Consider the following 25,237-nt stretch of genomic DNA (forward strand, 5'->3'; position numbering starts at 1 on the left):
TCTTTTCTCATTTTCTAATGTTACTTCTCTTCAGTGCAATACGTTTTGATAACGACCTGCTGTACAGTCAGCGCCGTTCGCGCAGTCAACTCCGTGTCGTTAACGTTAGTTTAGAGGTGAAAGATAGCTGGTGTTAGCTAGCTAATTAGCCATGTTAGCTGCCTCAGTGGGTAACGTTAGCCTATAGAGAGTATTTATCTGACGTTTATGTTAGCTACTCCTCAAACCTGCGGGTGGAAATGGTTTATGCGATGCGATGTATGTTGAAGCAAGACAATGTTTTAATGTACCTTGAATTGGACAAATTACGACGGGTCGTGCTCACGCAGATCTAAGCCCTGGCCATCCTAGGCTCAACGCGAGACTCATCAGTCATCCGGTTGAGTCTCGCAAAGTTACACACAAAGTTTGTGCATACATTTCCACTGCCAGATTGGAGGAGTCTTTCGTCATTATCTAATGTTACTTCTCTTCAGTGCAATACGTTTTGATAACGACCTGCTGTACAGCGCCGTTCGCTCAGTCAACTAACGTGTCATTAACGTTAGTTAGAGGAGAAAGATAGCTGCTGTTAGCTAGCTAATTAGCCATGTTAGCTGCCTCAGTGGGTAACGTTAGCCTATAGAGAGTATTTATCTGACGTTTATGTTAGCTACTCCTCAAACCTGCGGGTGGAAATGGTTTATGCGATGCGATGTATGTTGACGCAAGACAACGTTTTGGCCCTGGCCATCCTAGGTTCAACGCGGCCTCAGTGTGCTGCATGCTGGATAGAAATCCTGGAGCGGAGTCATGGAATGGAGTGCTTATATCGGAGCCTTGGATCGGTCATTTTCGCTGGAATCCGATCCGATCCGATCCATGTTTTTTGGCTGATATCGCGCCGATATCCGATCACATGATCGGATCGCAGCATCTCTATGTTCAAGTACAGTTAGCCCAGTACAGTTAACCTCGTGTTCAAGTACAGTTAGCCCAGTACAGTTAACTTCGTGTTCAGGTACAGTTAGCCCAGTACAGTTAACCTCGTGTTCAAGTACAGTTAGCCCAGACAGGTCACTGGGGTTCGAAGGCATAAAAACAGGTGACTCATTGTTCATGGCATCGAACCTCGAATAAAAGTTATTGAGCACATCAGGAAGTGAGGGGTCATCACAAGCTGCAGTAGCCAGGCTCCTGGGTTTGTAAGAAGTAACGTTACTAAGACCCTGCCACATGCGTCGTGTGTCATTCTCCTTGAAATTACCCTCGATCAGTTCTCCATATGAGTGCTTTGCGGCTTTTATTGACCGCTCCAGCGAGTATCTGGACAGCTTGTAACGTGTGGCATCTCCTGATTTGAAAGCATTGGTACGTTCGCCGCAAACGGGATTTGGGCGGTGTTAAAGACCAGAATTATTCACAGGTGTGGCCTGGCAATGCCTGGGCGTTAGATCAATCAAACCAGATTCCCGTCTTGCTGTCCATGTAATACAGTTTGTGTGAGGCATGTTGTAATTCTTCCCATGCTTAATTTGGATAGGTGTAGGCCTATAGACACGTTTCCCAGCGCTGGCCTAGGGCGGCGCCATAGCAGCCTTATATGTCCCCAGCTTCCATCCACATTTTGTGCACAGCAGCGAGCACATCAGAGGGCAGCAGCCGAAATCTCCGAACTTTTTTACAAAGATCGCTAACATCAGCTACACTAACGTTAGCAGACGTTATTAACAATGGGTTATTCTGGAACACATTGTGCAGTGCGTGGCTGTCACAGACAGTACACAGAAAGGCCTGAACGAGTGGTTGGATCGACAGTGTTTTGAGCATCAGCCCGCTACCAAACGGCTTTGTACCTGCACTCGACTGTATTCCTTCTACCGAAAACCAGCTGAGGATTCGGATTCACGGATGTGGCTGAAGGCTTTAAATCTGAAGAAGCCGCCGAAAAACGTTTTTGTTTGTTCTCACCACTTTGTGGACAAAAAGCCAACCAAAGAGAATCCTTTCCCTGAACTGTGGCTAGGATACGTGCGTGCGGCCTCCTCAGAAAAAGAGACGCAGACTGGAGCAAGGCACTGCTGCTGAATTTCCGGGTAAGCTAGCTCGCTGGGTAGTTATCATGTTAGCAACGATATAGCTGATCATCCATGTTATTATTATTTCGCTACGTTGTGTTGGTTTTGTGTGTGTTTACTTTGTAGCATTGCCTGATGTAATGCTAGTTAGCTAGCTAGCACTGCAGAGGCTAGCACTGCAGTGTTGAGCTAATGTTGTGGGCTTGGATCAGCCTCCCCAACAAAAAAAGAGTAATGCTTAGTGAATAAATATGCTTAGTGTATATACCATAGACTGTATAGGTATATACAGCCTAATCTAGTAATTCAGATTAACAAATCATCAATTCGCTGGGAAACCCCTGGTGTTCTCCAGAGCCCATGTTGTTAGTACAAATTACAGGCTAATGTTAGCTTGCCAGGCTGTTGCTAGAAACACTATCTGTCACACACACTGTCAACGGGTGTGGGATAGACACTCTTTCGTTAGACAGGAGACTCAGAGAATGATCCCAAGTTTGCATTTTTTCGGCGGTCGCTATGATTACTCCGCTAGTACGTTACGCTTCTTTGTATTCACAAACACCGGAAGAGAAAGACATCTCGCGGCCGAGTCTGGAAGCAAACCGGAAGTGCCCAGGAAACGTGTCTATTGACTGTATATATTATCCCTATATCATAACGACACCATCACATCATATACCTGTTAAAAACATCTGAGTTTTGATGCAATTCGGGTTATTTTGTTGACTGGGGTGGGACAATAGAAACGTGTTTGCAGCAGGTAAACGGTGGAGACAAAAGAAAAGATTGGAGGATTTACAGTGGACTCAATTAAAACTCGACTCGTGCCGAGGCTTGTGCCAGATCGGCTGTGATGCGACCCTCCGGGTTATAGCAGGTGAAGGTGAATAGCAAGTAGGCTACAATCTACAAGTTTTCTCAATTAATTTACCATAACCCGTCCTTGCAATGTGATAAAAGTTTCTCAGTGAATTATAGTTGATTGCCTCACCGAATAATCTGCTGGTTACCCAATTTTAGCAGCAGAATTTGATGTACTGGGGTGGCATGTCCGTGCGTAATGACGTTTCTGCGCTGCACTGAGATTATGGTGCGCTCCAGCGCAGCGAGGTATTTTTGCACGTAAGAGGTCCTTTTCAAAGCTCTTAGCGCAAAGTAATTGCCGATGATAGGATAATGCCATCTATCCCCACATTTTAGCGCTGAAACTCCTGCTTTGACATGTGGCACGCCTATGCCCAGTACAATTATAAGAGGCATGCGCTTGTACCCGCCCCCAATTTGCTAAATTACCGCTTTTGGGAAGATAGGGCCCAATGTATACATACAGGAACACAGACCAAGACACTGGGCCCCGTGAACTGGCATCATTACTGCCTTGATTTGATGCTAGGGCTGCACAATTAATCGAAATCGCCAAGTGCAACATCCAAATGGCAGGAGCTGCAATGATTTGATAAAGGTGAATATATGTCACAACATAGTAGGGCTGATAAAGCTGAATATGTCACAACATAGTAGGGCTGATAAAGCTGAATATGTCACAACATAGTAGGGCTGATAAAGCTGAATATGTCACAACATAGTAGGGCTGATAAAGCTGAATATGTCACAACATAGTAGGGCTGATAAAGCTGAATATGTCACAACATAGGGGGGCTGATAAAGGTGAATATATGTCACAACATAGTAGGGCTGATAAAGCTGAATATGTCACAACATAGTAGGGCTGATAAAGGTGAATATATGTCACAATATAGTAGGGATGATAAAGGTGAATATATGTCACAATATAGTAGGGCTGATAAAGCTGAATATGTCACAACATAGTAGGGATGATAAAGGTGAATATATGTCACAATATAGTAGGGCTGATAAAGGTGAATATGTCACAACATAGTAGGGCTGATAAAGGTGAATATATGTCACAATATAGTAGGGCTGATAAAGGTGAATATGTCACAACATAGTAGGGCTGATAAAGGTGAATATGTCACAACATAGTAGGGCTGATAAAGCTGAATATGTCACAACATAGTAGGGCTGATAAAGCTGAATATGTCACAACATAGTAGGGCTGATAAAGCTGAATATGTCACAACATAGTAGGGCTGATAAAGCTGAATATGTCACAACATAGGGGGGCTGATAAAGCTGAATATGTCACAACATAGTAGGGCTGATAAAGGTGAATATATGTCACAACATAGTAGGGCTGATAAAGGTGAATATATGTCACAATATAGTAGGGCTGATAAAGCTGAATATGTCACAACATAGTAGGGATGATAAAGGTGAATATATGTCACAATATAGTAGGGCTGATAAAGGTGAATATGTCACAACATAGTAGGGCTGATAAAGGTGAATATGTCACAACATAGTAGGGCTGATAAAGGTGAATATGTCACAACATAGTAGGGCTGATAAAGGTGAATATGTCACAACATAGTAGGGCTGATAAAGGTGAATATGTCACAACATAGTAGGGATGATAAAGGTGAATATATGTCACAATATAGTAGGGCTGATAAAGGTGAATATGTCACAACATAGTAGGGATGATAAAGGTGAATATATGTCACAATATAGTAGGGCTGATAAAGGTGAATATGTCACAACATAGTAGGGCTGATAAAGCTGAATATGTCACAACATAGTAGGGATGATAAAGGTGAATATATGTCACAATATAGTAGGGCTGATAAAGGTGAATATGTCACAACATAGTAGGGCTGATAAAGCTGAATATGTCACAACATAGTAGGGATGATAAAGGTGAATATATGTCACAATATAGTAGGGCTGATAAAGGTGAATATGTCACAACATAGTAGGGATGATAAAGGTGAATATATGTCACAATATAGTAGGGCTGATAAAGGTGAATATGTCACAACATAGTAGGGCTGATAAAGGTGAATATGTCACAACATAGTAGGGATGATAAAGGTGAATATATGTCACAATATAGTAGGGCTGATAAAGGTGAATATGTCACAACATAGTAGGGATGATAAAGGTGAATATATGTCACAATATAGTAGGGCTGATAAAGGTGAATATGTCACAACATAGTAGGGCTGATAAAGCTGAATATGTCACAACATAGTAGGGATGATAAAGGTGAATATATGTCACAATATAGTAGGGCTGATAAAGGTGAATATGTCACAACATAGTAGGGCTGATAAAGCTGAATATGTCACAACATAGTAGGGCTGATAAAGGTGAATATGTCACAACATAGTAGGGCTGATAAAGGTGAATATGTCACAACATAGTAGGGCTGATAAAGCTGAATATGTCACAACATAGTAGGGCTGATAAAGGTGAATATGTCACAACATAGTAGGGCTGATAAAGGTGAATATGTCACAACATAGTAGGGCTGATAAAGCTGAATATGTCACAACATAGTAGGGCTGATAAAGCTGAATATGTCACAACATAGTAGGGCTGATAAAGCTGAATATGTCACAACATAGTAGGGCTGATAAAGGTGAATATGTCACAACATAGTAGGGCTGATAAAGCTGAATATGTCACAACATAGTAGGGCTGATAAAGCTGAATATGTCACAACATAGTAGGGCTGATAAAGCTGAATATGTCACAACATAGGGGGGCTGATAAAGGTGAATATATGTCACAACATAGTAGGGCTGATAAAGGTGAATATATGTCACAACATAGTAGGGCTGATAAAGCTGAATATGTCACAACATAGTAGGGCTGATAAAGCTGAATATGTCACAACATAGTAGGGCTGATAAAGGTGAATATGTCACAACATAGTAGGGCTGATAAAGCTGAATATGTCACAACATAGTAGGGCTGATAAAGCTGAATATGTCACAACATAGTAGGGATGATAAAGGTGAATATGTCACAACATAGTAGGGATGATAAAGGTGAATATATGTCACAATATAGTAGGGCTGATAAAGGTGAATATGTCACAACATAGTAGGGCTGATAAAGGTGAATATGTCACAACATAGTAGGGATGATAAAGGTGAATATATGTCACAATATAGTAGGGCTGATAAAGGTGAATATGTCACAACATAGTAGGGATGATAAAGGTGAATATATGTCACAATATAGTAGGGCTGATAAAGGTGAATATGTCACAACATAGTAGGGCTGATAAAGCTGAATATGTCACAACATAGTAGGGATGATAAAGGTGAATATATGTCACAATATAGTAGGGCTGATAAAGGTGAATATGTCACAACATAGTAGGGCTGATAAAGCTGAATATGTCACAACATAGTAGGGATGATAAAGGTGAATATATGTCACAATATAGTAGGGCTGATAAAGGTGAATATGTCACAACATAGTAGGGATGATAAAGGTGAATATATGTCACAATATAGTAGGGCTGATAAAGGTGAATATGTCACAACATAGTAGGGATGATAAAGGTGAATATATGTCACAATATAGTAGGGCTGATAAAGGTGAATATGTCACAACATAGTAGGGCTGATAAAGCTGAATATGTCACAACATAGTAGGGATGATAAAGGTGAATATATGTCACAATATAGTAGGGCTGATAAAGGTGAATATGTCACAACATAGTAGGGCTGATAAAGCTGAATATGTCACAACATAGTAGGGATGATAAAGGTGAATATATGTCACAATATAGTAGGGCTGATAAAGGTGAATATGTCACAACATAGTAGGGATGATAAAGGTGAATATATGTCACAATATAGTAGGGCTGATAAAGGTGAATATGTCACAACATAGTAGGGCTGATAAAGGTGAATATGTCACAACATAGTAGGGATGATAAAGGTGAATATATGTCACAATATAGTAGGGCTGATAAAGGTGAATATGTCACAACATAGTAGGGATGATAAAGGTGAATATATGTCACAATATAGTAGGGCTGATAAAGGTGAATATGTCACAACATAGTAGGGCTGATAAAGCTGAATATGTCACAACATAGTAGGGATGATAAAGGTGAATATATGTCACAATATAGTAGGGCTGATAAAGGTGAATATGTCACAACATAGTAGGGCTGATAAAGCTGAATATGTCACAACATAGTAGGGCTGATAAAGGTGAATATGTCACAACATAGTAGGGCTGATAAAGGTGAATATGTCACAACATAGTAGGGCTGATAAAGCTGAATATGTCACAACATAGTAGGGCTGATAAAGGTGAATATGTCACAACATAGTAGGGCTGATAAAGGTGAATATGTCACAACATAGTAGGGCTGATAAAGCTGAATATGTCACAACATAGTAGGGCTGATAAAGCTGAATATGTCACAACATAGTAGGGCTGATAAAGCTGAATATGTCACAACATAGTAGGGCTGATAAAGGTGAATATGTCACAACATAGTAGGGCTGATAAAGCTGAATATGTCACAACATAGTAGGGCTGATAAAGCTGAATATGTCACAACATAGTAGGGCTGATAAAGCTGAATATGTCACAACATAGGGGGGCTGATAAAGGTGAATATATGTCACAACATAGTAGGGCTGATAAAGGTGAATATATGTCACAACATAGTAGGGCTGATAAAGCTGAATATGTCACAACATAGTAGGGCTGATAAAGCTGAATATGTCACAACATAGTAGGGCTGATAAAGGTGAATATGTCACAACATAGTAGGGCTGATAAAGCTGAATATGTCACAACATAGTAGGGCTGATAAAGCTGAATATGTCACAACATAGTAGGGATGATAAAGGTGAATATGTCACAACATAGTAGGGATGATAAAGGTGAATATATGTCACAATATAGTAGGGCTGATAAAGGTGAATATGTCACAACATAGTAGGGCTGATAAAGGTGAATATGTCACAACATAGTAGGGATGATAAAGGTGAATATATGTCACAATATAGTAGGGCTGATAAAGGTGAATATGTCACAACATAGTAGGGATGATAAAGGTGAATATATGTCACAATATAGTAGGGCTGATAAAGGTGAATATGTCACAACATAGTAGGGCTGATAAAGCTGAATATGTCACAACATAGTAGGGATGATAAAGGTGAATATATGTCACAATATAGTAGGGCTGATAAAGGTGAATATGTCACAACATAGTAGGGCTGATAAAGCTGAATATGTCACAACATAGTAGGGATGATAAAGGTGAATATATGTCACAATATAGTAGGGCTGATAAAGGTGAATATGTCACAACATAGTAGGGATGATAAAGGTGAATATATGTCACAACATAGTAGGGCTGATAAAGGTGAATATGTCACAACACAGCATTAAATGAAGCATTGTGCTGCTACAGAGATGGCCTGGCCTAAATCCTATTATCCAGACATAAGGAAACATGCTTCTTTTTATTTTCTTTCTTGAAAATGAAATACAAAAATTACCATTGTCACTAAAATCTCTTATTGCATATCGCAATCACAATATCTGTGATTATAATCGCAATATGATTTATTTATTTATTCATTTGCATTTCTTTTTTAAACAGGATATTGGGGCGGGACATAACAGCGGTTCAAGAATCTAAACCAATGGAATGTGAGGAAGGGAGAGAAAGGCAGTTTTATTTTATGCAAGGGGTGCAGAGTGGTGGGATTATTAAAAAAATCTGAAGGTATTATTGGTTAGAAATAGAGTTAGCGGGGGGTACGGTGGTGCAGTGGTAAGCGCTGTCGCCTCACAGCTGGAAGGTCCTGGGTTCGATTCTCACCTGGGACGCTGTGAACGCTGAAGGAATGCGTGCCCGTCCGCATGTCCTCGAGTGCCCACCGCCCGGGTGGGGTCGTCAAAAAGGGCCTGTCTGTGTGGAGTTTGCATGTTCTCCCCGTGCCTCCCGGGGGTTTCCTTCATATAGGAACCCCCTTCACCAAAAACATGCAATATCCTGGTTGCTAATGTGGTTCCTCCTCTGGTCGTTCAGGGCGCCAGTTCGGAGGGAGGGGAACCGGTTGGAATAGCGTGAACCTCCCACGTGCTATGTCCTACCAGTGAAGCTTCCCCTGTCAGGTGAAAAGAAGCGGCTGGCTAACTGCCCATGTCTCGGAGGAAGCATGGAGCCAGTTTCGGCTCTCCCCAGATCGGCAGAGGGTGGAGTAGCAACCAGGATAAATAAAAGTAAATTAGCACTAAGGGGGATAAAAATGGGATTAAAAAAATCGGGTAAAAAATGTAAAAAAGAAAAGAATAAAAAAAAAAAGAAATAGAGTTAGGTACTGAAACCTTTTACAACCCGGTACTACCGGTACTGAACTGCAACGCAGATTTATGGCTCATTTCCACCACATTTTACCGCCCTGCACAGCTCGTCACCAGTCGGCTCTACTCGTTTCGGCCCGATGGATGTTCTGCTTCAACCGCAGATCATCTGCCCCCGCCCACCCCCGCCCACAGCTGGTCGTCATAGCGACCGCATATCTGTCCTTCGCTTATAGCCGAAGTAGGCTATAACATAACGTTACAATTAAATCCATCCACAGAACTTTTAAACTGTTTATGAAATACTGGTGCCTCTAAATGACCTACAGTGTACATGGGCAAATGTGACAATCGGCCAGGAGATGCATGCGCTGCGCTGCGCGGGGACGGGAGAGGCGCTACAGACAGAGTGTGAAGCCTGTACCCCGGCGGCCTCTCACCAGGCAAGACCGCGGCTTCACCAAGACCCGCCTGCGGCCTAGCGGAGCCTGCACAGGAGCTTCCTGAGCAGCAGACTTTTTTCATACTCAAAACAATTGAAACCACCGCCACGATTTTATTTCACCAGAGGTGAAGGCAGCAACACAAAAGACTGATGGAAATATACATAACAGAAGAGAAGGTAAGCCCACTAAACTGGTATGCAGCATTGCATTGACAGTCAGTAGATAGAGTAAACACGATTCTGCCTGACCAATCAGTCGTCAACAATGGTTTCACGTCACCGTATGGTACCGGGTTCACAGAATAGAACCCCGACAAGGCAGGTACGAAAAGTAGCACGACTCGACCCCAATACAACCCGGGCTGGGACGGTTTTAACCGGTGGAATGAGACAATTTATCGAGTCGAGCGGAGCGGGATCGCGCTACTACCTGCGGTGGAAATGGGCCATTAGGTGCCTCATTTAGGTGCCATGGCCGAAACATTATCATTTGGAGCACGCCACTTGAAATCCTCCTTGAAAAAAATACTTTACTTTTACTTTAAAAAGTCACAGTTCAGGCACCGTTTAGGCACTGGTACCGTTTTAAAAGGATCGTTTTAGCACCGGTATTGGAAGAATATTAAACGATAGCCATCCCTAGCTAGAAATGCATTTATGCCTAAGGTCACCATCAAAGATATAATGGGAGTTTATTTCATGGGGTTAACACACACACGCCAACTCTCACACCAGCATAAATGCACACAAATTAACACACAAACACATGCACACAGGCGCGCGCGCGTGCACACACACACACACACACACACCTACCTGCAGGTCGAAGAATTTGCTGTAGCGTCTGTAAATGATTTCTGTGCTGCCATCGCTCCAGGACACTTTGATGATGTAAACCTGGAACACAGAGACAGACGGGCATCATTGGAACATCTGAAGCAGAACCAGCAAGGCACCGTAACTGTCAGCAATGCCATGATCAAAAGACCTTGGGACATCATCAGTCCTGACTCGAGGTGTGTGAGCAGCGGCCAGGATAGCATGAACACCAGGTGGCGCTCACTGTCGTCATCCGTTCAAACAAACGCAACGGGGACATCCTGCTGTATGATGTCACTTCCCACTCCATATACGCATCATCACTTCCTGTGAAAGAGGAAATGATTATGTGCATGCAGCAGATTTGACCATGTTGTTTTTGCAAATGACTTACGATGCATGACAGATCTTTGAGGAACAGCCTGTCATACCAGATATTACCATGTAGAACAAGCATGGGAAAATATGAATTCTTTGAAGCATCTCAGGAGCTTTCAAATAGAAAAGAGACAACCCTCACAGGGTAGCCACCTTTTTGGAATGATAGATTTCAAGCACTTTTCAAGGACAGATTATGTCAAATTACGGGCCAATAATACACAGAGATGTTCACATACAAGTCTTAAGTCCTCCAATGCAAATTTGTTTCCAGTCAGATGTGCACAAGGCTCAAACTCAGATATCCTGGTAGACTAAATTCAAGCACTTTTAACTCATTGAGTGCCAGCCACTTTTGGAAAACGGATGCTCCCAGTGCCAGCCCTTTCAGAGCGTTTTCAGTGATTTCTCGAGGCCCACAGAATATTGTGTGATATTACTATGTAAACACCGAACACGCCCAAAGAACGATGAGACTCTATTGTATCATCAGCAAAAAAAAGTTTATTGATATCATTTTCCGTCCTTTAGTTATCAGCCGGAGAAGATTGGTTGTTTTCACCAAAAACAGACGTTTCAAACTAGAAGCTGAGATAATTAGCCTTTTGTGAAATGAAGCATTTCAAGCACATCACTGACTCTGAAGCTAATATTTTCTGATGTAGTGACACCTCAAAAATAATTTCCTTCAATAAAACAGCGAAAACAAAGGAATTTTGTTTGGCAAAATTATATTTTTTAGCTGCAACCAGCAGCGCTGGCCCCTGCGTGCGGAGACCCTACACCTTCTTGCTGGTCTTGATTTACTGCTGGTGGGCATCAGATATTCTAGCTTGTGTTTGGCAATCTGTCCATCGAGCCTGCTGTCACAACACCAACACTGTTGTATGCTGCCCTGCGTGCCGCACCCCCCTCAACTGCACACTCCTCCGTGGGAATGTCTCTGGTGGCTCTCTGCTGCGTTTGCTCTGCACTGAAAAGTGCGCTACGCCCAGCTTTTTCACAGCGTTCCGCCGGCCGGCTCCCAGCGCTTCCAGCTGAGAATAATGTAACTTTTCAGAAAGACGCTGGTGTCGGCAACTAATCATATAGAGGGGCTATCGCAGCGGAGACGGAGGGGCTCAATTGTGGCAGCAGATTGGCTGCTGTTCACAGGCACAGCTAACGTTATGCTTCATGCATATCGATGCATACCGATGCGGTTTCCCCATGACTTCTCTGTTTTTTCCTCACCTTTCTCTAATCTGGAGAGCACTGTCGCCACCTAATGGGTCCGTAAAATAGCTTATACACATTCGACATCCACCATATGTTTACAGGAGATGCATCAGGCTTTGATCCACGTCCCACCGTCAAAAAACGCAATTGACGACTTTAGTCGTCATTGGCACTCAATGAGTTAAGGACCTCTTTATAAAGCCAAGCAAGTACTTGCTTTTTCTTTTTTCAATTCAAGCACTTTGCAGACATGTGGCAGCCCTGCACTCAGCTTTTCATCATTAGCAGCCTTAAAAGTGAACCTCTTGTCTTCAGATCAACACCTTCAACAGTGAAACAACATCAAAAGCATCTAACCTAAACCTACTGCTGTCATCTAGCTTAATCATCACAGTCTGTTGGCTGGACTTCAACTCCAACACTTCCCTGAAGCAGCAGCAGAGAGGCAGGGAGGAGGTGATTGTGCTTTTTTTCCTTCCCTGAAGCAGCAGCAGAGGCAGGGAGGAGGTCATTGGAAACTCCCTGGTGGCTGGCTCTGTCTGGATGAATGCTTCTGTTGGCCCCGCTCCCAGACCTTCCGTGGCCTCGCGCTCCCTCTCAGGGCGCTGGAGTCAGATATGGCCATGGATGGACCCTCCAATTGAGCTCTGCTGGCTAATGGCTAGCTGGGAGGCTGTCTTCATTATAGAAAAAGAGTTATATCCCCAAACAGTGTTCTTTGGAGATTAAATCCTTTCTGTACCTAAAGTACAGAGGATACAGATTTGCGTTATAATTTTGTCAACAAAGCGTTAGTAAGCGTAAGTTATATAGCCTGACTCCAGACCTTCGAAGCCACGCCCACTCCACAGTTGTGGATTTGGCTATTCTTGGAGGAAATGAGTTTATGAGTTGACGATTCAGTCTGAATATCAGGCTATTTAAGTTACCTACTATCCCTTAAAAAGTTCCATAACTTCAATTCAACTGTGCTTTGGGGCTGGGCAATATATCGATATTATATCAATATCGTGATATGAGAGTAGATATCCTCTTAGATTTTGGACATTGTGATATTGTGATCAGGGCTGGTCACTGCGCACGTTTTACTTGCATATGCGACTAAAAATAGAACAGTGTGAATTGTAAAATGCCTTTTGGGGCACGTGTGCGAGTACAGAATTCGACCTTCAATATACATATATATTTTTTCAGAGCCTTAAAAATCAGAACGGCATTAAAGTTGAGAGCCTGTGTCCCAGTTCACTTGAAGGCAACACAGCGTTGCCTTGAACCAATGGTGACTGGTGAAAAAAAGCATGTGATCTCACGTGAGCGGAGGGGCAGGGTACGTTGCCGAGTCCCGCTCGGCTGGAGTCCACTCCAGTCTGAGCGGCTCGTTTCACCTCACCGGCCCCTCTCTCTCCCCGGCCACAGCGCAACACAGCCGGCTTGGCGAAGTGAAGGTACTACCAGCTGCAGTCCACATCACCGCTGCCTGCTGCAGATCAGCTGCTGCTGCTATCTGTCAGTCACATTGTAACGTGGATACAGGAGAGGACTATTTGTTTGCGAATACAACGACGAACATAATAAAACGCATCGGACCAGTGTGCAAGGTTTTCTGTGCGAGATGATTTTTTTTCAGATGGCGGATTAAAAAAAACGGACTCTGTGTGTAAACTACGATATTCAAACTGAGTCAACTCAAACTCATTTCATCATCTACTCAAGAACAGCCAAATCCACAACTGTAGAGTGGGCATAGCTTCGAAGGTCTGGGCTCCAGACCCAAGAGTACCTGGCTGCAGACAAGTGGGCGGACCTCACCCTCCTCTCCAGACCTATAGACTATAAACTCCTTGTCCATGGATAACATTTTGAAATTTTTTATGTTTATTTATTTTATTTTATTAGTTTATTTGGCAGGGACATATACAAAAAAAACATTAAACCCCATAGGGGAAGAGATGCTTTGTAACAGATTTAGCCATAGGCTACTTTCCATCTGGAGCCCCTGTTCTGTTGCACCTTTTTTCTTTTGGAAAAGTAAATGCATGATAGCTGTGGGATATACTGGAATGAATTGTTTTACCGTATTTCCCCAAATAGTAGCCCGGGCGTTTAATATGCAAAATCGATTTGGACCCCAGGCGTTTAAAAGAACCAGGCGGCTATTTGCTGCAGGCGTTTATTTATTTTTGCACCGACCTGCACCAGGCCATTATTCGGTGACAGTTCCTGTCCAGCATGTTTTTTAGTGCAAAGGTCCTCACTCCCATCAACTGCCCATCGTCAGCCCACACACCTTGGAGGATACCAAAAATCAGCAATCAGCCGTGGCTACCTACCCTGTAGCCTACACACACACACACACACACACACACACACACACACACACACACACACACACACACACACACACACACACACACACACACACACACACACACACACACAGCAACAATGCACTTGCAAATAAGATGATGTTGACCGACGCAATTCTATCAACACCAGCAAATAGGCTACGACCAGTCTGAACATAGCCACATCCCAAACACAACACTACAACAACTTGCAAAAACACTACACACACCACGGCGGGTGCTGATTAAACATAGTCACACACAATCATTACGCACGTAATCGGTATAAATATAACACAATTTCAGTCTTACCATTGACGTGTCTATTTCCAATAGCCCCTATCTCTTGAACTCATCTGGGACTTCAGTTCAAGTGAAGACCACGGTAGTCGTTGTCAACAGAACTCTTTACATACCGTAATCCAAACATCGTGGAAATGCTTCCATGCCATCAATTTCCCTGCATTGCTTTTGGTAACGTAAGTTGAGCTCCCTCGATTAGCGTGTTTCTCCATGCTTTTTCATGTATTGCGCAACACTGGTGATGCCTTCAAGTGCTGTCAGCAACGTAGTAATTTCGGGGTTACCTTAAGATAATGCAAATAATGGCCCCAGCGTTTACTCGGACCGGCGTTTAATACGCAAAATGGGGTCAAACCCCCGGCGGCTATTAGGTCCCCGGCCACAATTTGCTGCCGGGCTACTATTTGGGGAAATACGGTATATTCATTGTATTTACACAAAAAAGAAAAGCTCTGTCCAGTAACCTGGAACACTTTTATTTTGAGATGTTTTTGAGTGAGATCGTCCTACCTCATGCAAATGATAAGAAATGTGACATGAATGTTAATTTTCTATTAAAGCAAAGTAAAAAAAGAAAAAAATAACTTCAAAAAATAACCTGTCAATTATTGTTCTTAGAAATAAAATCGGAATCGGCCAAAATCGGTACCGGCAAGTCAGACTATTCAAAAATCGGAAAACGGGACCGGCCAAGAAAATGGCAATCAGTGCACCTCTACCATTAAGCGTTATTTTAGACGGGCGAATGTGGGAGAAAATGAAGCTTCAGCCGGAGTTTTGACTGTCGATAGTGACAACGAGGGGGCGGAGATGGAGGAAGAGGAGGAAGAAGATGGTGGTGAAGATGAAGATGTAACGTTATCATTAGCTGAAGAAGCTAGCGCTAGCGGGACGGAAGCCAGCGCAGCAGATAACGTTAAACGCTCCTAATATCCCTTTAGAAACGCATTATTTAATACATTTTTTATCATGCCCCTAAAATTATTTGTGTGCTCCTAGTTTTTTCAACTTAGGGGCACACATGCTCCTTCTGAAAATGCTAAGTGACCAGCCCTGATTGTGATATGGCATGAGTGTATTTTCCTGGTTTTAAAGGCTGTATTACAGTAATGCCTACCCCACACTACAGGATTTTCAAATCCTTGAAGATTATAAAAATCTTGAGAGCCCACACACTACAGGACAGAGAGAGCCGATTTTTTTACATTTCAATCTTGGGACACACACACAATCGCGTCTGTTCAAACGCAACCCCACACACTAGAAGATTATGCCGACGATTCACCTTGGAAGCAGGGCTCGACGTTAACTTTTAAAATGAATCTTGACGAGGAAACGTGTGGAGCTTTTATACACTGTGTGGTTTTCTGCTCGCGGAAGTCTTGAAAACTCCACTTTGTCCGCCCAGCCGCGTCCATTCGGGGTGTAGGCCTACTGTGCACGGCCAGGCGAAAACCGTCTGCACAGGTGCCTTGTGGAGGGGCGTGTCTGCTGATTTGACTCACTTTTCCGTGCGGACACTCGCCGATCTAAGCGCTTGTTGTAGGCTACATGCTTTGCAGTATAGCATTAGTTTTCCGTCCCGTTCAAAGACGCACGGGTATTTCACCTCGATGACAATTTCCTCGTTCTTTGTTTCTGTGCGGGGCTGCGGGCGCGGACGCGGACCAGATTATTTTGCGAAAAACTGTATGGAAACGCAGCTACTACTGGCTCTCTGCTCAAGATGCAATCGCCTGTCGGGTTGTAAATATCTAACATGTTAGATATGCCCGATTCACAATCGGGAAGAGGCAGTCTTCCCGATTGTGAATCTTTGAACCCCACACACTACAGGATAATTTGGGAAGATTATCTGCCCGACGCGCATCAAATCGGGAGCACCCCCGAGAAAATCGGGAGGGGGGAATCTTGGCCATAATCTTGCAAATTATCCTGTAGTGTGGGGTAGGCATAAAGTGATGTCATTTTCTGAACTTACCAGACTGTTCCAGCTGTTCTATTATTTACCTTTACCCACTTAGTCATTATATGCACCTTACTGATGGTTAATTTTATCAAAAATCTCATTGTGTACGGTAAATATTTTTGTGAAAGCACCAGTAGTCAGGAAGGAAACCCATTGCATTTTATTTTGAATACAGTTTTATTTTAATAAAAGTGCTTGTGACATCTCGCATGTGGCTTTGACTTACAACTGAACATTTAGTCCACTTTGTAGAAAATAGTGTGTGTATCCGTATCGCCATTCAGCCTAAAAATACCAAGATATGATTTTTGGTCCATATCACCCAGCTCTACTCTGTGCTATCAATCAGTTAGCAGGAAAATGTATTACTTTTGTACCAATGGTGGCTTCATTACGCACCAAGAATCAACCTAATGACTGTATACAGTGTAGCTTATGGCAAAAAAAAATCTGCAGTTCAGAGGGAGATTTATTCAAAGCAAAACATGTAGGCTGAGCTTTTTCCTTTGCTACAGTCTGCAAGAATAATTAAGATGAATTAGTCGTCTAAACTGGGATTACAAGGTCCATACTCCTAAGCGAGGCTGGGGCCTGTAAAAGGAAACAATTCTTCCATAACTCCCAGACAGAAAAGGAGCTCAGTCCAAACCAATTATATCAAAGTTCCTGAGGTCAAAGAAACACTTGTATGCTCCCATACAGTCTCTCGGGTAGGGCTGGGCCATATGGACCAAAAGTCATATCTCAATATGTTTAGGCTGAATGGCAATACACGATACATACCGGTATCTCAGTATTTTCTACGAAGTGGGCTAAATGTTCAGTTGTAAGTTATTGGTGCTTTCACGAAATAGAAGATTTTTGATAAATAATCAGTAATGTGGATATGATGACTAAGTGGATAAAGGCAAATGATAGAAAAGCTAGAGCAGTCTGGTAAGTTCAGAAAATGACATCACTTTACTGTAATGCAGCCTTTAAAACCAGGAAAAGTCAACACTTGCCATCAGGATATTACGATATCCACAATCTAACAGGATATCTAGTCTCTGCTCTCACATCACGATACAGCCCTACTCTCTTTATAGGTAGTAATAGGTTAATCTCCCATTCATTTCAAAAGTGACACCACCTTGTACCACCATTTTGTATTCTTAATCATACCTCAGGTTTGTGAAGGTCTGAGGCCTCTGTGTTGAGAGAGGACCAGAAGGTCTGAGGCCTGTGTGTTCAGAGAGGACCAGAAGGTCTGAAGCCTCTGTGTTCAGAGAGGACCAGGAGGTCTGAGGCCTCTGTGTTGAGAGAGGACCAGGAGGTCTGATGCCTCTGTGTTCAGAGAGGACCAGGAGGTCTGAAGCCTCTGTGTTCAGAGAGGACCAGGAGGTCTGAAGCCTCTGTGTTGAGAGAGGACCAGGAGGTCTGAAGCCTCTGTGTTGAGAGGACCAGGAGGTCTGAGGCCTCTGTGTTCAGAGAGGACCAGGAGGTCTGAGGCCTCTGTGTTCAGAGAGGACCAGGAGGTCTGAGGCCTCTGTGTTCAGAGAGGACCAGGAGGTCTGAAGCCTCTGTGTTGAGAGAGGACCAGGAGGTCTGAAGCCTCTGTGTTGAGAGGACCAGAAGGTCTGAAGCCTCTGTGTTGAGAGAGGACCAGGAGGTCTGAAGCCTCTGTGTTGAGAGAGGACCAGGAGGTCTGAAGCCTCTGTGTTCAGAGAGGACCAGGAGGTCTGAGAGCTCTGTGTTCAGAGAGGACCAGGAGGTCTGAAGCCTCTGTGTTCAGAGAGGACCAGGAGGTCTGAAGCCTCTGTGTTCAGAGAGGACCAGGAGGTCTGAGGCCTCTGTGTTCAGAGAGGACCAGGAGGTATGAGGCCTCTGTGTTGAGAGAGGACCAGGAGGTCTGAAGCCTCTGTGTTGAGAGAGGACCAGGAGGTCTGAGGCCTCTGTGTTCAGAGAGGACCAGGAGGTCTGAAGCCTCTATGTTGAGAGAGGACCAGGAGGTCTGAGGCCTGTGTGTTCAGAGAGGACCAGAAGGTCTGAAGCCTCTGTGTTGAAAGAGGACCAGAAGGTCTGAGGCCTCTGTGTTGAGAGAGGACCAGGAGGTCTGAGGCCTCTGTGTTCAGAGAGGACCAGGAGGTCTGAGGCCTCTGTGTTGAGAGAGGACCAGGAGGTCTGAGGCCTCTGTGTTCAGAGAGGACCAGGCGGTCTGAGGCCTCTGTGTTCAGAGAGGACCAGGAGGTCTGAGGCCTCTGTGTTCAGAGAGGACCAGGAGGTCTGAGGCCTCTGTGTTCAGAGAGGACCAGGAGGTCTGAGGCCTCTGTGTTCAGAGAGGACCAGGAGGTCTGAGGCCTCTGTGTTCAGAGAGGACCAGAAGGTCTGAGGCCTCTGTGTTCAGAGAGGACCAGGAGGTCTGAGGCCTCTGTGTTCAGAGAGGACCAGGAGGTCTGAGGCCTCTGTGTTGAGAGAGGACCAGGAGGTCTGAGTTCAGAGAGGACCAGGAGGTCTGAGGCCTCTGTGTTCAGAGAGGACCAGGAGGTCTGAGGCCTCTGTGTTCAGAGAGGACCAGAAGGTCTGAGGCCTCTGTGTTCAGAGAGGACCAGGAGGTATGGGGCCTCTGTGTTCAGAGAGGACCAGGAGGTCTGAGGCCTCTGTGTTGAGAGAGGACCAGGAGGTCTGAAGCCTCTGTGTTCAGAGAGGACCAGGAGGTATGAGGCCTCTGTGTTCAGAGAGGACCAGGAGGTCTGAAGCCTCTGTGTTCAGAGAGGACCAGGAGGTCTGAAGCCTCTGTGTTCAGAGAGGACCAGGAGGTCTGAAGCCTCTGTGTTCAGAGAGGACCAGGAGGTCTGAGGCCTCTGTGTTGAGAGAGGACCAGGAGGTCTGAAGCCTCTGTGTTCAGAGAGGACCAGGAGGTCTGAAGCCTCTGTGTTCAGAGAGGACCAGGAGGTCTGAAGCCTCTGTGTTGAGAGAGGACCAGGAGGTCTGAGGCCTCTGTGTTGAGAGAGGACCAGGAGGTCTGAAGCCTCTGTGTTCAGAGAGGACCAGGAGGTCTGAAGCCTCTGTGTTGAGAGAGGACCAGGAGGTCTGAAGCCTCTGTGTTGAGAGAGGACCAGGAGGTCTGAAGCCTCTGTGTTGAGAGGACCAGGAGGTCTGAAGCCTGTGTGTTCAGAGAGGACCAGAAGGTCTGAGGCCTCTGTGTTGAGAGAGGACCAGGAGGTCTGAAGCCTCTGTGTTGAGAGAGGACCAGGAGGTCTGAAGCCTCTGTGTTGAGAGAGGACCAGGAGGTCTGAAGCCTCTGTGTTGAGAGGACCAGGAGGTCTGAAGCCTGTGTGTTCAGAGAGGACCAGAAGGTCTGAGGCCTCTGTGTTGAGAGAGGACCAGGAGGTCTGAAGCCTCTGTGTTGAGAGAGGACCAGGAGGTCTGAGGCCTCTGTGTTGAGAGGACCAGGAGGTCTGAAGCCTGTGTGTTGAGAGAGGACCAGGAGGTCTGAGGCCTCTGTGTTGAGAGAGGACCAGGAGGTCTGAGGCCTCTGTGTTGAGAGGACCAGGAGGTATGAGGCCTCTGTGTTCAGAGAGGACCAGGAGGTCTGAAGCCTCTGTGTTCAGAGAGGACCAGGAGGTCTGAGGCCTCTGTGTTGAGAGAGGACCAGGAGGTCTGAGGCCTCTGTGTTGAGAGGACCAGGAGGTATGAGGCCTCTGTGTTCAGAGAGGACCAGGAGGTCTGAAGCCTCTGTGTTCAGAGAGGACCAGGAGGTCTGAGGCCTCTGTGTTCAGAGAGGACCAGAAGCAGAAAACAACACCGACCTGGAGCAGAGAGCAAATGGACAGATGGACAAGACACGGGGCCCCTACAACCTCATTTCCTTCACCAGTGACACTCACAGCGTTAAGGTCTGTTGGTCCATCAACCCACTCATCGTTTTCACACGTCCATGGATGCCAGCGCACACACGCATATGGCTGCGTACACACACACATGCGGGCACACAAACCACACACACTTGCAGATTGCAAACACAAAACCAACACTCACACATGCCAAGCCTTTGGCAGTGGCCTTCACTCTTGGCCATCAAATGATGATGTCATGTTTGTTGCTTTAAATCAGGGGTGCCAAACATACGTCCCGGGGGCCAGAACTGGCCCGCCAAAGGGTCCAATCCCGGCCCACAGGATGACTTTGCAAAGTGTGAACATTGCCTTGACTATAGAGAATTGCACAGTTGCCGTCAATTATAATGCACAGTTACAGACAGTAGATTTGATCATTTGTTTGATGGTAGCTGAGATAACCCATACGTGAAAATGTGTTCTTAATGTCATTCTTGACACTGAAAGACACATTTATAGGTTATTATTGATTTTCTGTGTCTGGCCCACTTGAGACCAAATTGGGGACTCGCATGTGACCCCTGAACTAAAATGAGTGTGACACCCCTGCTTTAAATGGACTGGAAGCAAAGCAAATGGAATTTTGTAGAGAAAGTCACCCACATGATAGCTCCCACCACTACTTGCTGTTTGCCAATAATGATAAAGCCTCTATTGTTTATGAATGGCAGAGAAAACGAGAAATGTGCCTTTGTCGTTTGAATTATAAAATAGTCTTTTGGACATGTTTATCTCCCACACAAGTCCTGCATAACGAACAGTGGGGAATGACTGGTCTCTCAAGCCAGTCTATCTTCCACAATCTTCGAATGCTGCAGAGACAGCCTGTAGGTTACTTCAGACCATTCAAACTTGGACAGAGGAAGTTGTCATCTTCCAAAGAAAGAAATGCTTCAGACCGGAAGGAAATTCGATGCTATTCGACCAGTCACTCACGAGTCACGACACTCAAAAACATAACCGAGGCAGGTGATTGGATACTCGCCTTATTCTGACGGGATATCCTGCCTTACTTTTTGACCAACTTTGAGAGCTGCTGAAATACAGATGGAAGCATTTGAAAATTGTGGCAGCCAACGTGTCTGTCTAGAGAGACTAGGGAATGATTAGCTTGGTTAAAACCATCCTGATCATGTGACCTCACATTCTGCTTCACGCTATGGGTGCGTTCGCAAATAGCCCAGAGCGCACACTGGACCGTTCGTAAATTGGGAGCGCCGTTGTACCTTTGCGCTCTCATTTCAGGGTAGAGAGTCAGTCAGAGTGGATTTACGAACGCACCCCAAGTGTCAGTCTGGACTCCAATCCATCCACAGCGATGTCAGTGGGTGGGAGTACTTGCCTTGACAGATAAACTCCTTCAGCCAATCAGCGTAGCCAAAGCCAGTTCAAATCCTGTCGAAAGAACGTTGAAAACGTATTTTCCATCGAGAAACTCTGCTGGTGCGTACGGCTGTGTTTACTTTACTAACGTTAACGTTACAGCTTGTTGCTTCGGGAGCCTCCGTAATGTTTTGCCCGATTGGCCGGTTACGTTGTCAACTACAAGGCAGGTCCCTGATTGGCCCGTGGACTTTGATGAAAATTCTTGGGGGCGAGCTGGAGGCCAGCCTGATGCACAGAACGAAACAGAATGTGAGTTAATGTGATCTGAATGGTTTAGCAGGCTATGAAATGACTGTGAATACAGGAAAAACATCGCTCCATTTGCCTTAAGCCATTCTTCTTTTTCTTCAACTCCCCTCCCCCTGCTCCCCATGAAGGTACTAATCTAAAACAGAGACATGCCGGTGGACAGACACTGTCATGAAGGTACTAATCTAAAACAGAGACATGCCGGTGGACAGACACTGTCATGAAGGTACTAATCTAAAACAGAGACATGCCGGTGGACAGACACTGTCATGAAGGTACTAATCTAAAACAGAGACATGCCGGTGGACAGACACTGTCATGAAGGTACTAATCTAAAACAGAGACATGCCGGTGGACAGACACTGTCATGAAGGTACTAATCTAAAACAGAGACATGCCGGTGGACAGACACTGTCATGAAGGTACTAATCTAAAACAGAGACATGCCGGTGGACAGACACTGTCATGGCAATGGCCTCATCACAGCACTATCACACATCATTTCCTATGGACGTCACACCATGACTGCATTACGGTTGATGTCTCTCTTAACGAGTCTAGAACCTGAGCATAAAGTAGGCAGAACAGTCGCAACATGTGGCCGCTCATCATGGTTAGACTGTTCCCTTGTTCAAAAACGTTCTTTGTTTTGTGTATACTAGTGATAACAATGACCTTAGGAAATATGTATTGTGCGCATACAGTATATGTGTACTTCCTGACTGGCAAAGTGTGAGTGAGCTGGAGCAAATGGCTCCAGCCATTTGCTGGAGAAGCAAATGGCAAAGCTGTGCTGCTGAATCTGAACTCCTAACCTGGATTGCATATGATCACCTATGGAGAAGACTTCATGGACGTCCCTTTAGGATGACACACTCTTATAGTTCTACGAGCAGTAATGTAAGAAATTTTGGAAAGGACCGCTGGGCCTAATACTCTGCCAGCACCATACAGTAGCTTCCATATTAAAATCTCCATTCATAAATTAGCATGCAAGGACCCATTTTCCACTCGGACCCTGTCAGAACAATACCAGTGTCCCCATAGCCTACATACATAGATATGACAGGCCTAGTGAAATGCCAATACTCATAAAGAGGTTATGAGTTGCACTCTTGACACTATGCCGACTAGGGGTCATAGGTCACACTGATCAATTTGAATGCAGCAGCTCCTTGATGGCACCAAGAACAACAATACTGACCTCATTCCCTCTGGGGAGGAAGAGATCAAACTCCTGGACTAGTCATATCATCTCTAACCCAAACAACTGATAAAAAACATTGCATAATGTTTTAACATTAAGATAATTACCAATCATAAAAACACGTAAGTATGAACTACTTACATGTAAGATGAAGTGTATCTTTAACGGTGTCAAACTGTCAATCTTTAGAGAGTGTTTTTTCCCTTCGTTTATTAGGCTAGTGTGTAGAGTCCTAATAAACGGAGCTGTTCCTTGTTGTCGTGGGGGGCACCAAGCCTGATAATATAAACATCGAAGCAATAACAGTCTGAACCTAATAACTTTTTCAAACCCTCTAATGTATTGTTGTGGATGTGGATGTCTGTCCATTTCGGCTGCCTTGGCAAACTGTAATTTGATACTCCCTTTGTTTTTACTTTACAGTCAGCCCCGGGGGGGAATGCAGGGAAAAACCTCACGTTGACGTTAATGTTAGATCTGTTGCGCTCCGAGAAGCAAAGCACCGCTGTTGTGAAAATAAAATAAAAGGCTTACATAGTGTTTGTTGGGATTCCTCCGCTTCTGGACATCTTGCACGGTTACTTCTTGCACAGTCCGCCGTGACATGATGTCCTATTCTGTGCGTCTCCGTGGGAAGAAAAAAAACTGAAATCTCCCGTTGGGTTTCACCACGACGAGCGATCAAACCCGATTGAGAAAGTTTGCACGCTGTTTGTTCATCCGCGCAGGCAGGCAGGCAGGCAGGCGGCAGCTGAGAATCCGTATAGTGAATGCAACAATTGTGATTTTCCGTAATCGCCCTACGTCAGATTTCCTGTCCCACATTCAGTCCAGTCCAGCAGGGAGTCAGAAGTTGGTCGCTCGCTCCGTTCCTCTTCTCTCCTCGTCCTGCCTTGCCCCGTCTCGCTCTCTGCTCCAACCAAACTCCCAGCCTATCCCAGCTCACCTCCCATTTGCACAACTGGGACGCTGTTCCATGGACACCATGGGACCAACCCACAGGCTGCAGGATCACAGTGGTTCAAACTCAGAGCTGTATCCTGTCAGCGAATATAAGTAACCTCGCGTCACCAGGCTCTTCTCGGCGAGAAAGAGCCTGATCTGGCCTCCGTTCACAATTGATTTTGTCACCCTGCCTGGTTCCGGCCTAGAGCCCGCCCTAGACAGGAAGTAACAGCGGATATAGCTCGTCAACTTTTACGTTAACTTGACAATTAGACACACAACGTATCAGAACGGCAAACAACAAAACAAAAGATGGACGTACCGAACGAAGTTTTTGAAGAAGTTCTTGTAGAAACATTGCGGATTCACAATCTGACATATTTTAAGCCAATACAGAAGCTTTGCATCAGACAATTAATCTTAAGGAAAGAGACGTCAAGCTAACGGCAACAAAGACGTGTTTTGGCGCACTTCCTTCCGGTGTTCATTCTGGTTCCGTGGTTTACGCCCCCATGACAAAAAGCGGGGTGAAAGGTGCCCAGACTAAATATAAGAGCTAGCGAATATAAGAAGTTCCGGTGAGGTTTTTCAAAGTAAAATAACGATTCTGCACAATTATTTAGCAGACCGAGTCGATTGAAAAATGATTATTTTCCACATTAAACTAATAAACGAAGCATTTAAATTAAGCTATACAATACAAATGATGTTTCTGTGTGACAATAACTGTTTCAATAACATTGAGAGTGTTCTTCTCAGTATCTTAATAGATATATATTAAGTGTATAGCCTTTACAAATTGGACACTGGACAGGTTTGT

General features: G+C 44.6%; 1 protein-coding gene across 2 annotated transcripts in view; it reads right to left on the bottom strand.

Moving 5' to 3' along the window:
• sh3pxd2b (SH3 and PX domains 2B) overlaps positions 1–24,289 on the bottom strand; it is a 203,991-nt gene extending 179,702 nt beyond the window's left edge. For both annotated transcript variants that reach the window (XM_083648433.1, XM_083648432.1), the window contains exons 1-2: positions 24,007–24,289; positions 10,537–10,617 (exon numbers count right to left, since the gene is read on the bottom strand). In XM_083648433.1, the coding sequence (XP_083504559.1) occupies positions 10,537–10,617; positions 24,007–24,078 (153 nt within the window). In that variant the 5' untranslated portion in view covers positions 24,079–24,289. The remainder of the gene's footprint in view (positions 1–10,536; positions 10,618–24,006) is intronic.
• Between the last annotated feature and the right edge of the window lie 948 nt (positions 24,290–25,237).

The sequence above is a fragment of the Poromitra crassiceps genome (assembly GCF_964638095.1).
Source record: "Poromitra crassiceps genome assembly, chromosome: 1".
NCBI classification, from domain to species: domain Eukaryota; kingdom Metazoa; phylum Chordata; class Actinopteri; order Beryciformes; family Melamphaidae; genus Poromitra; species Poromitra crassiceps.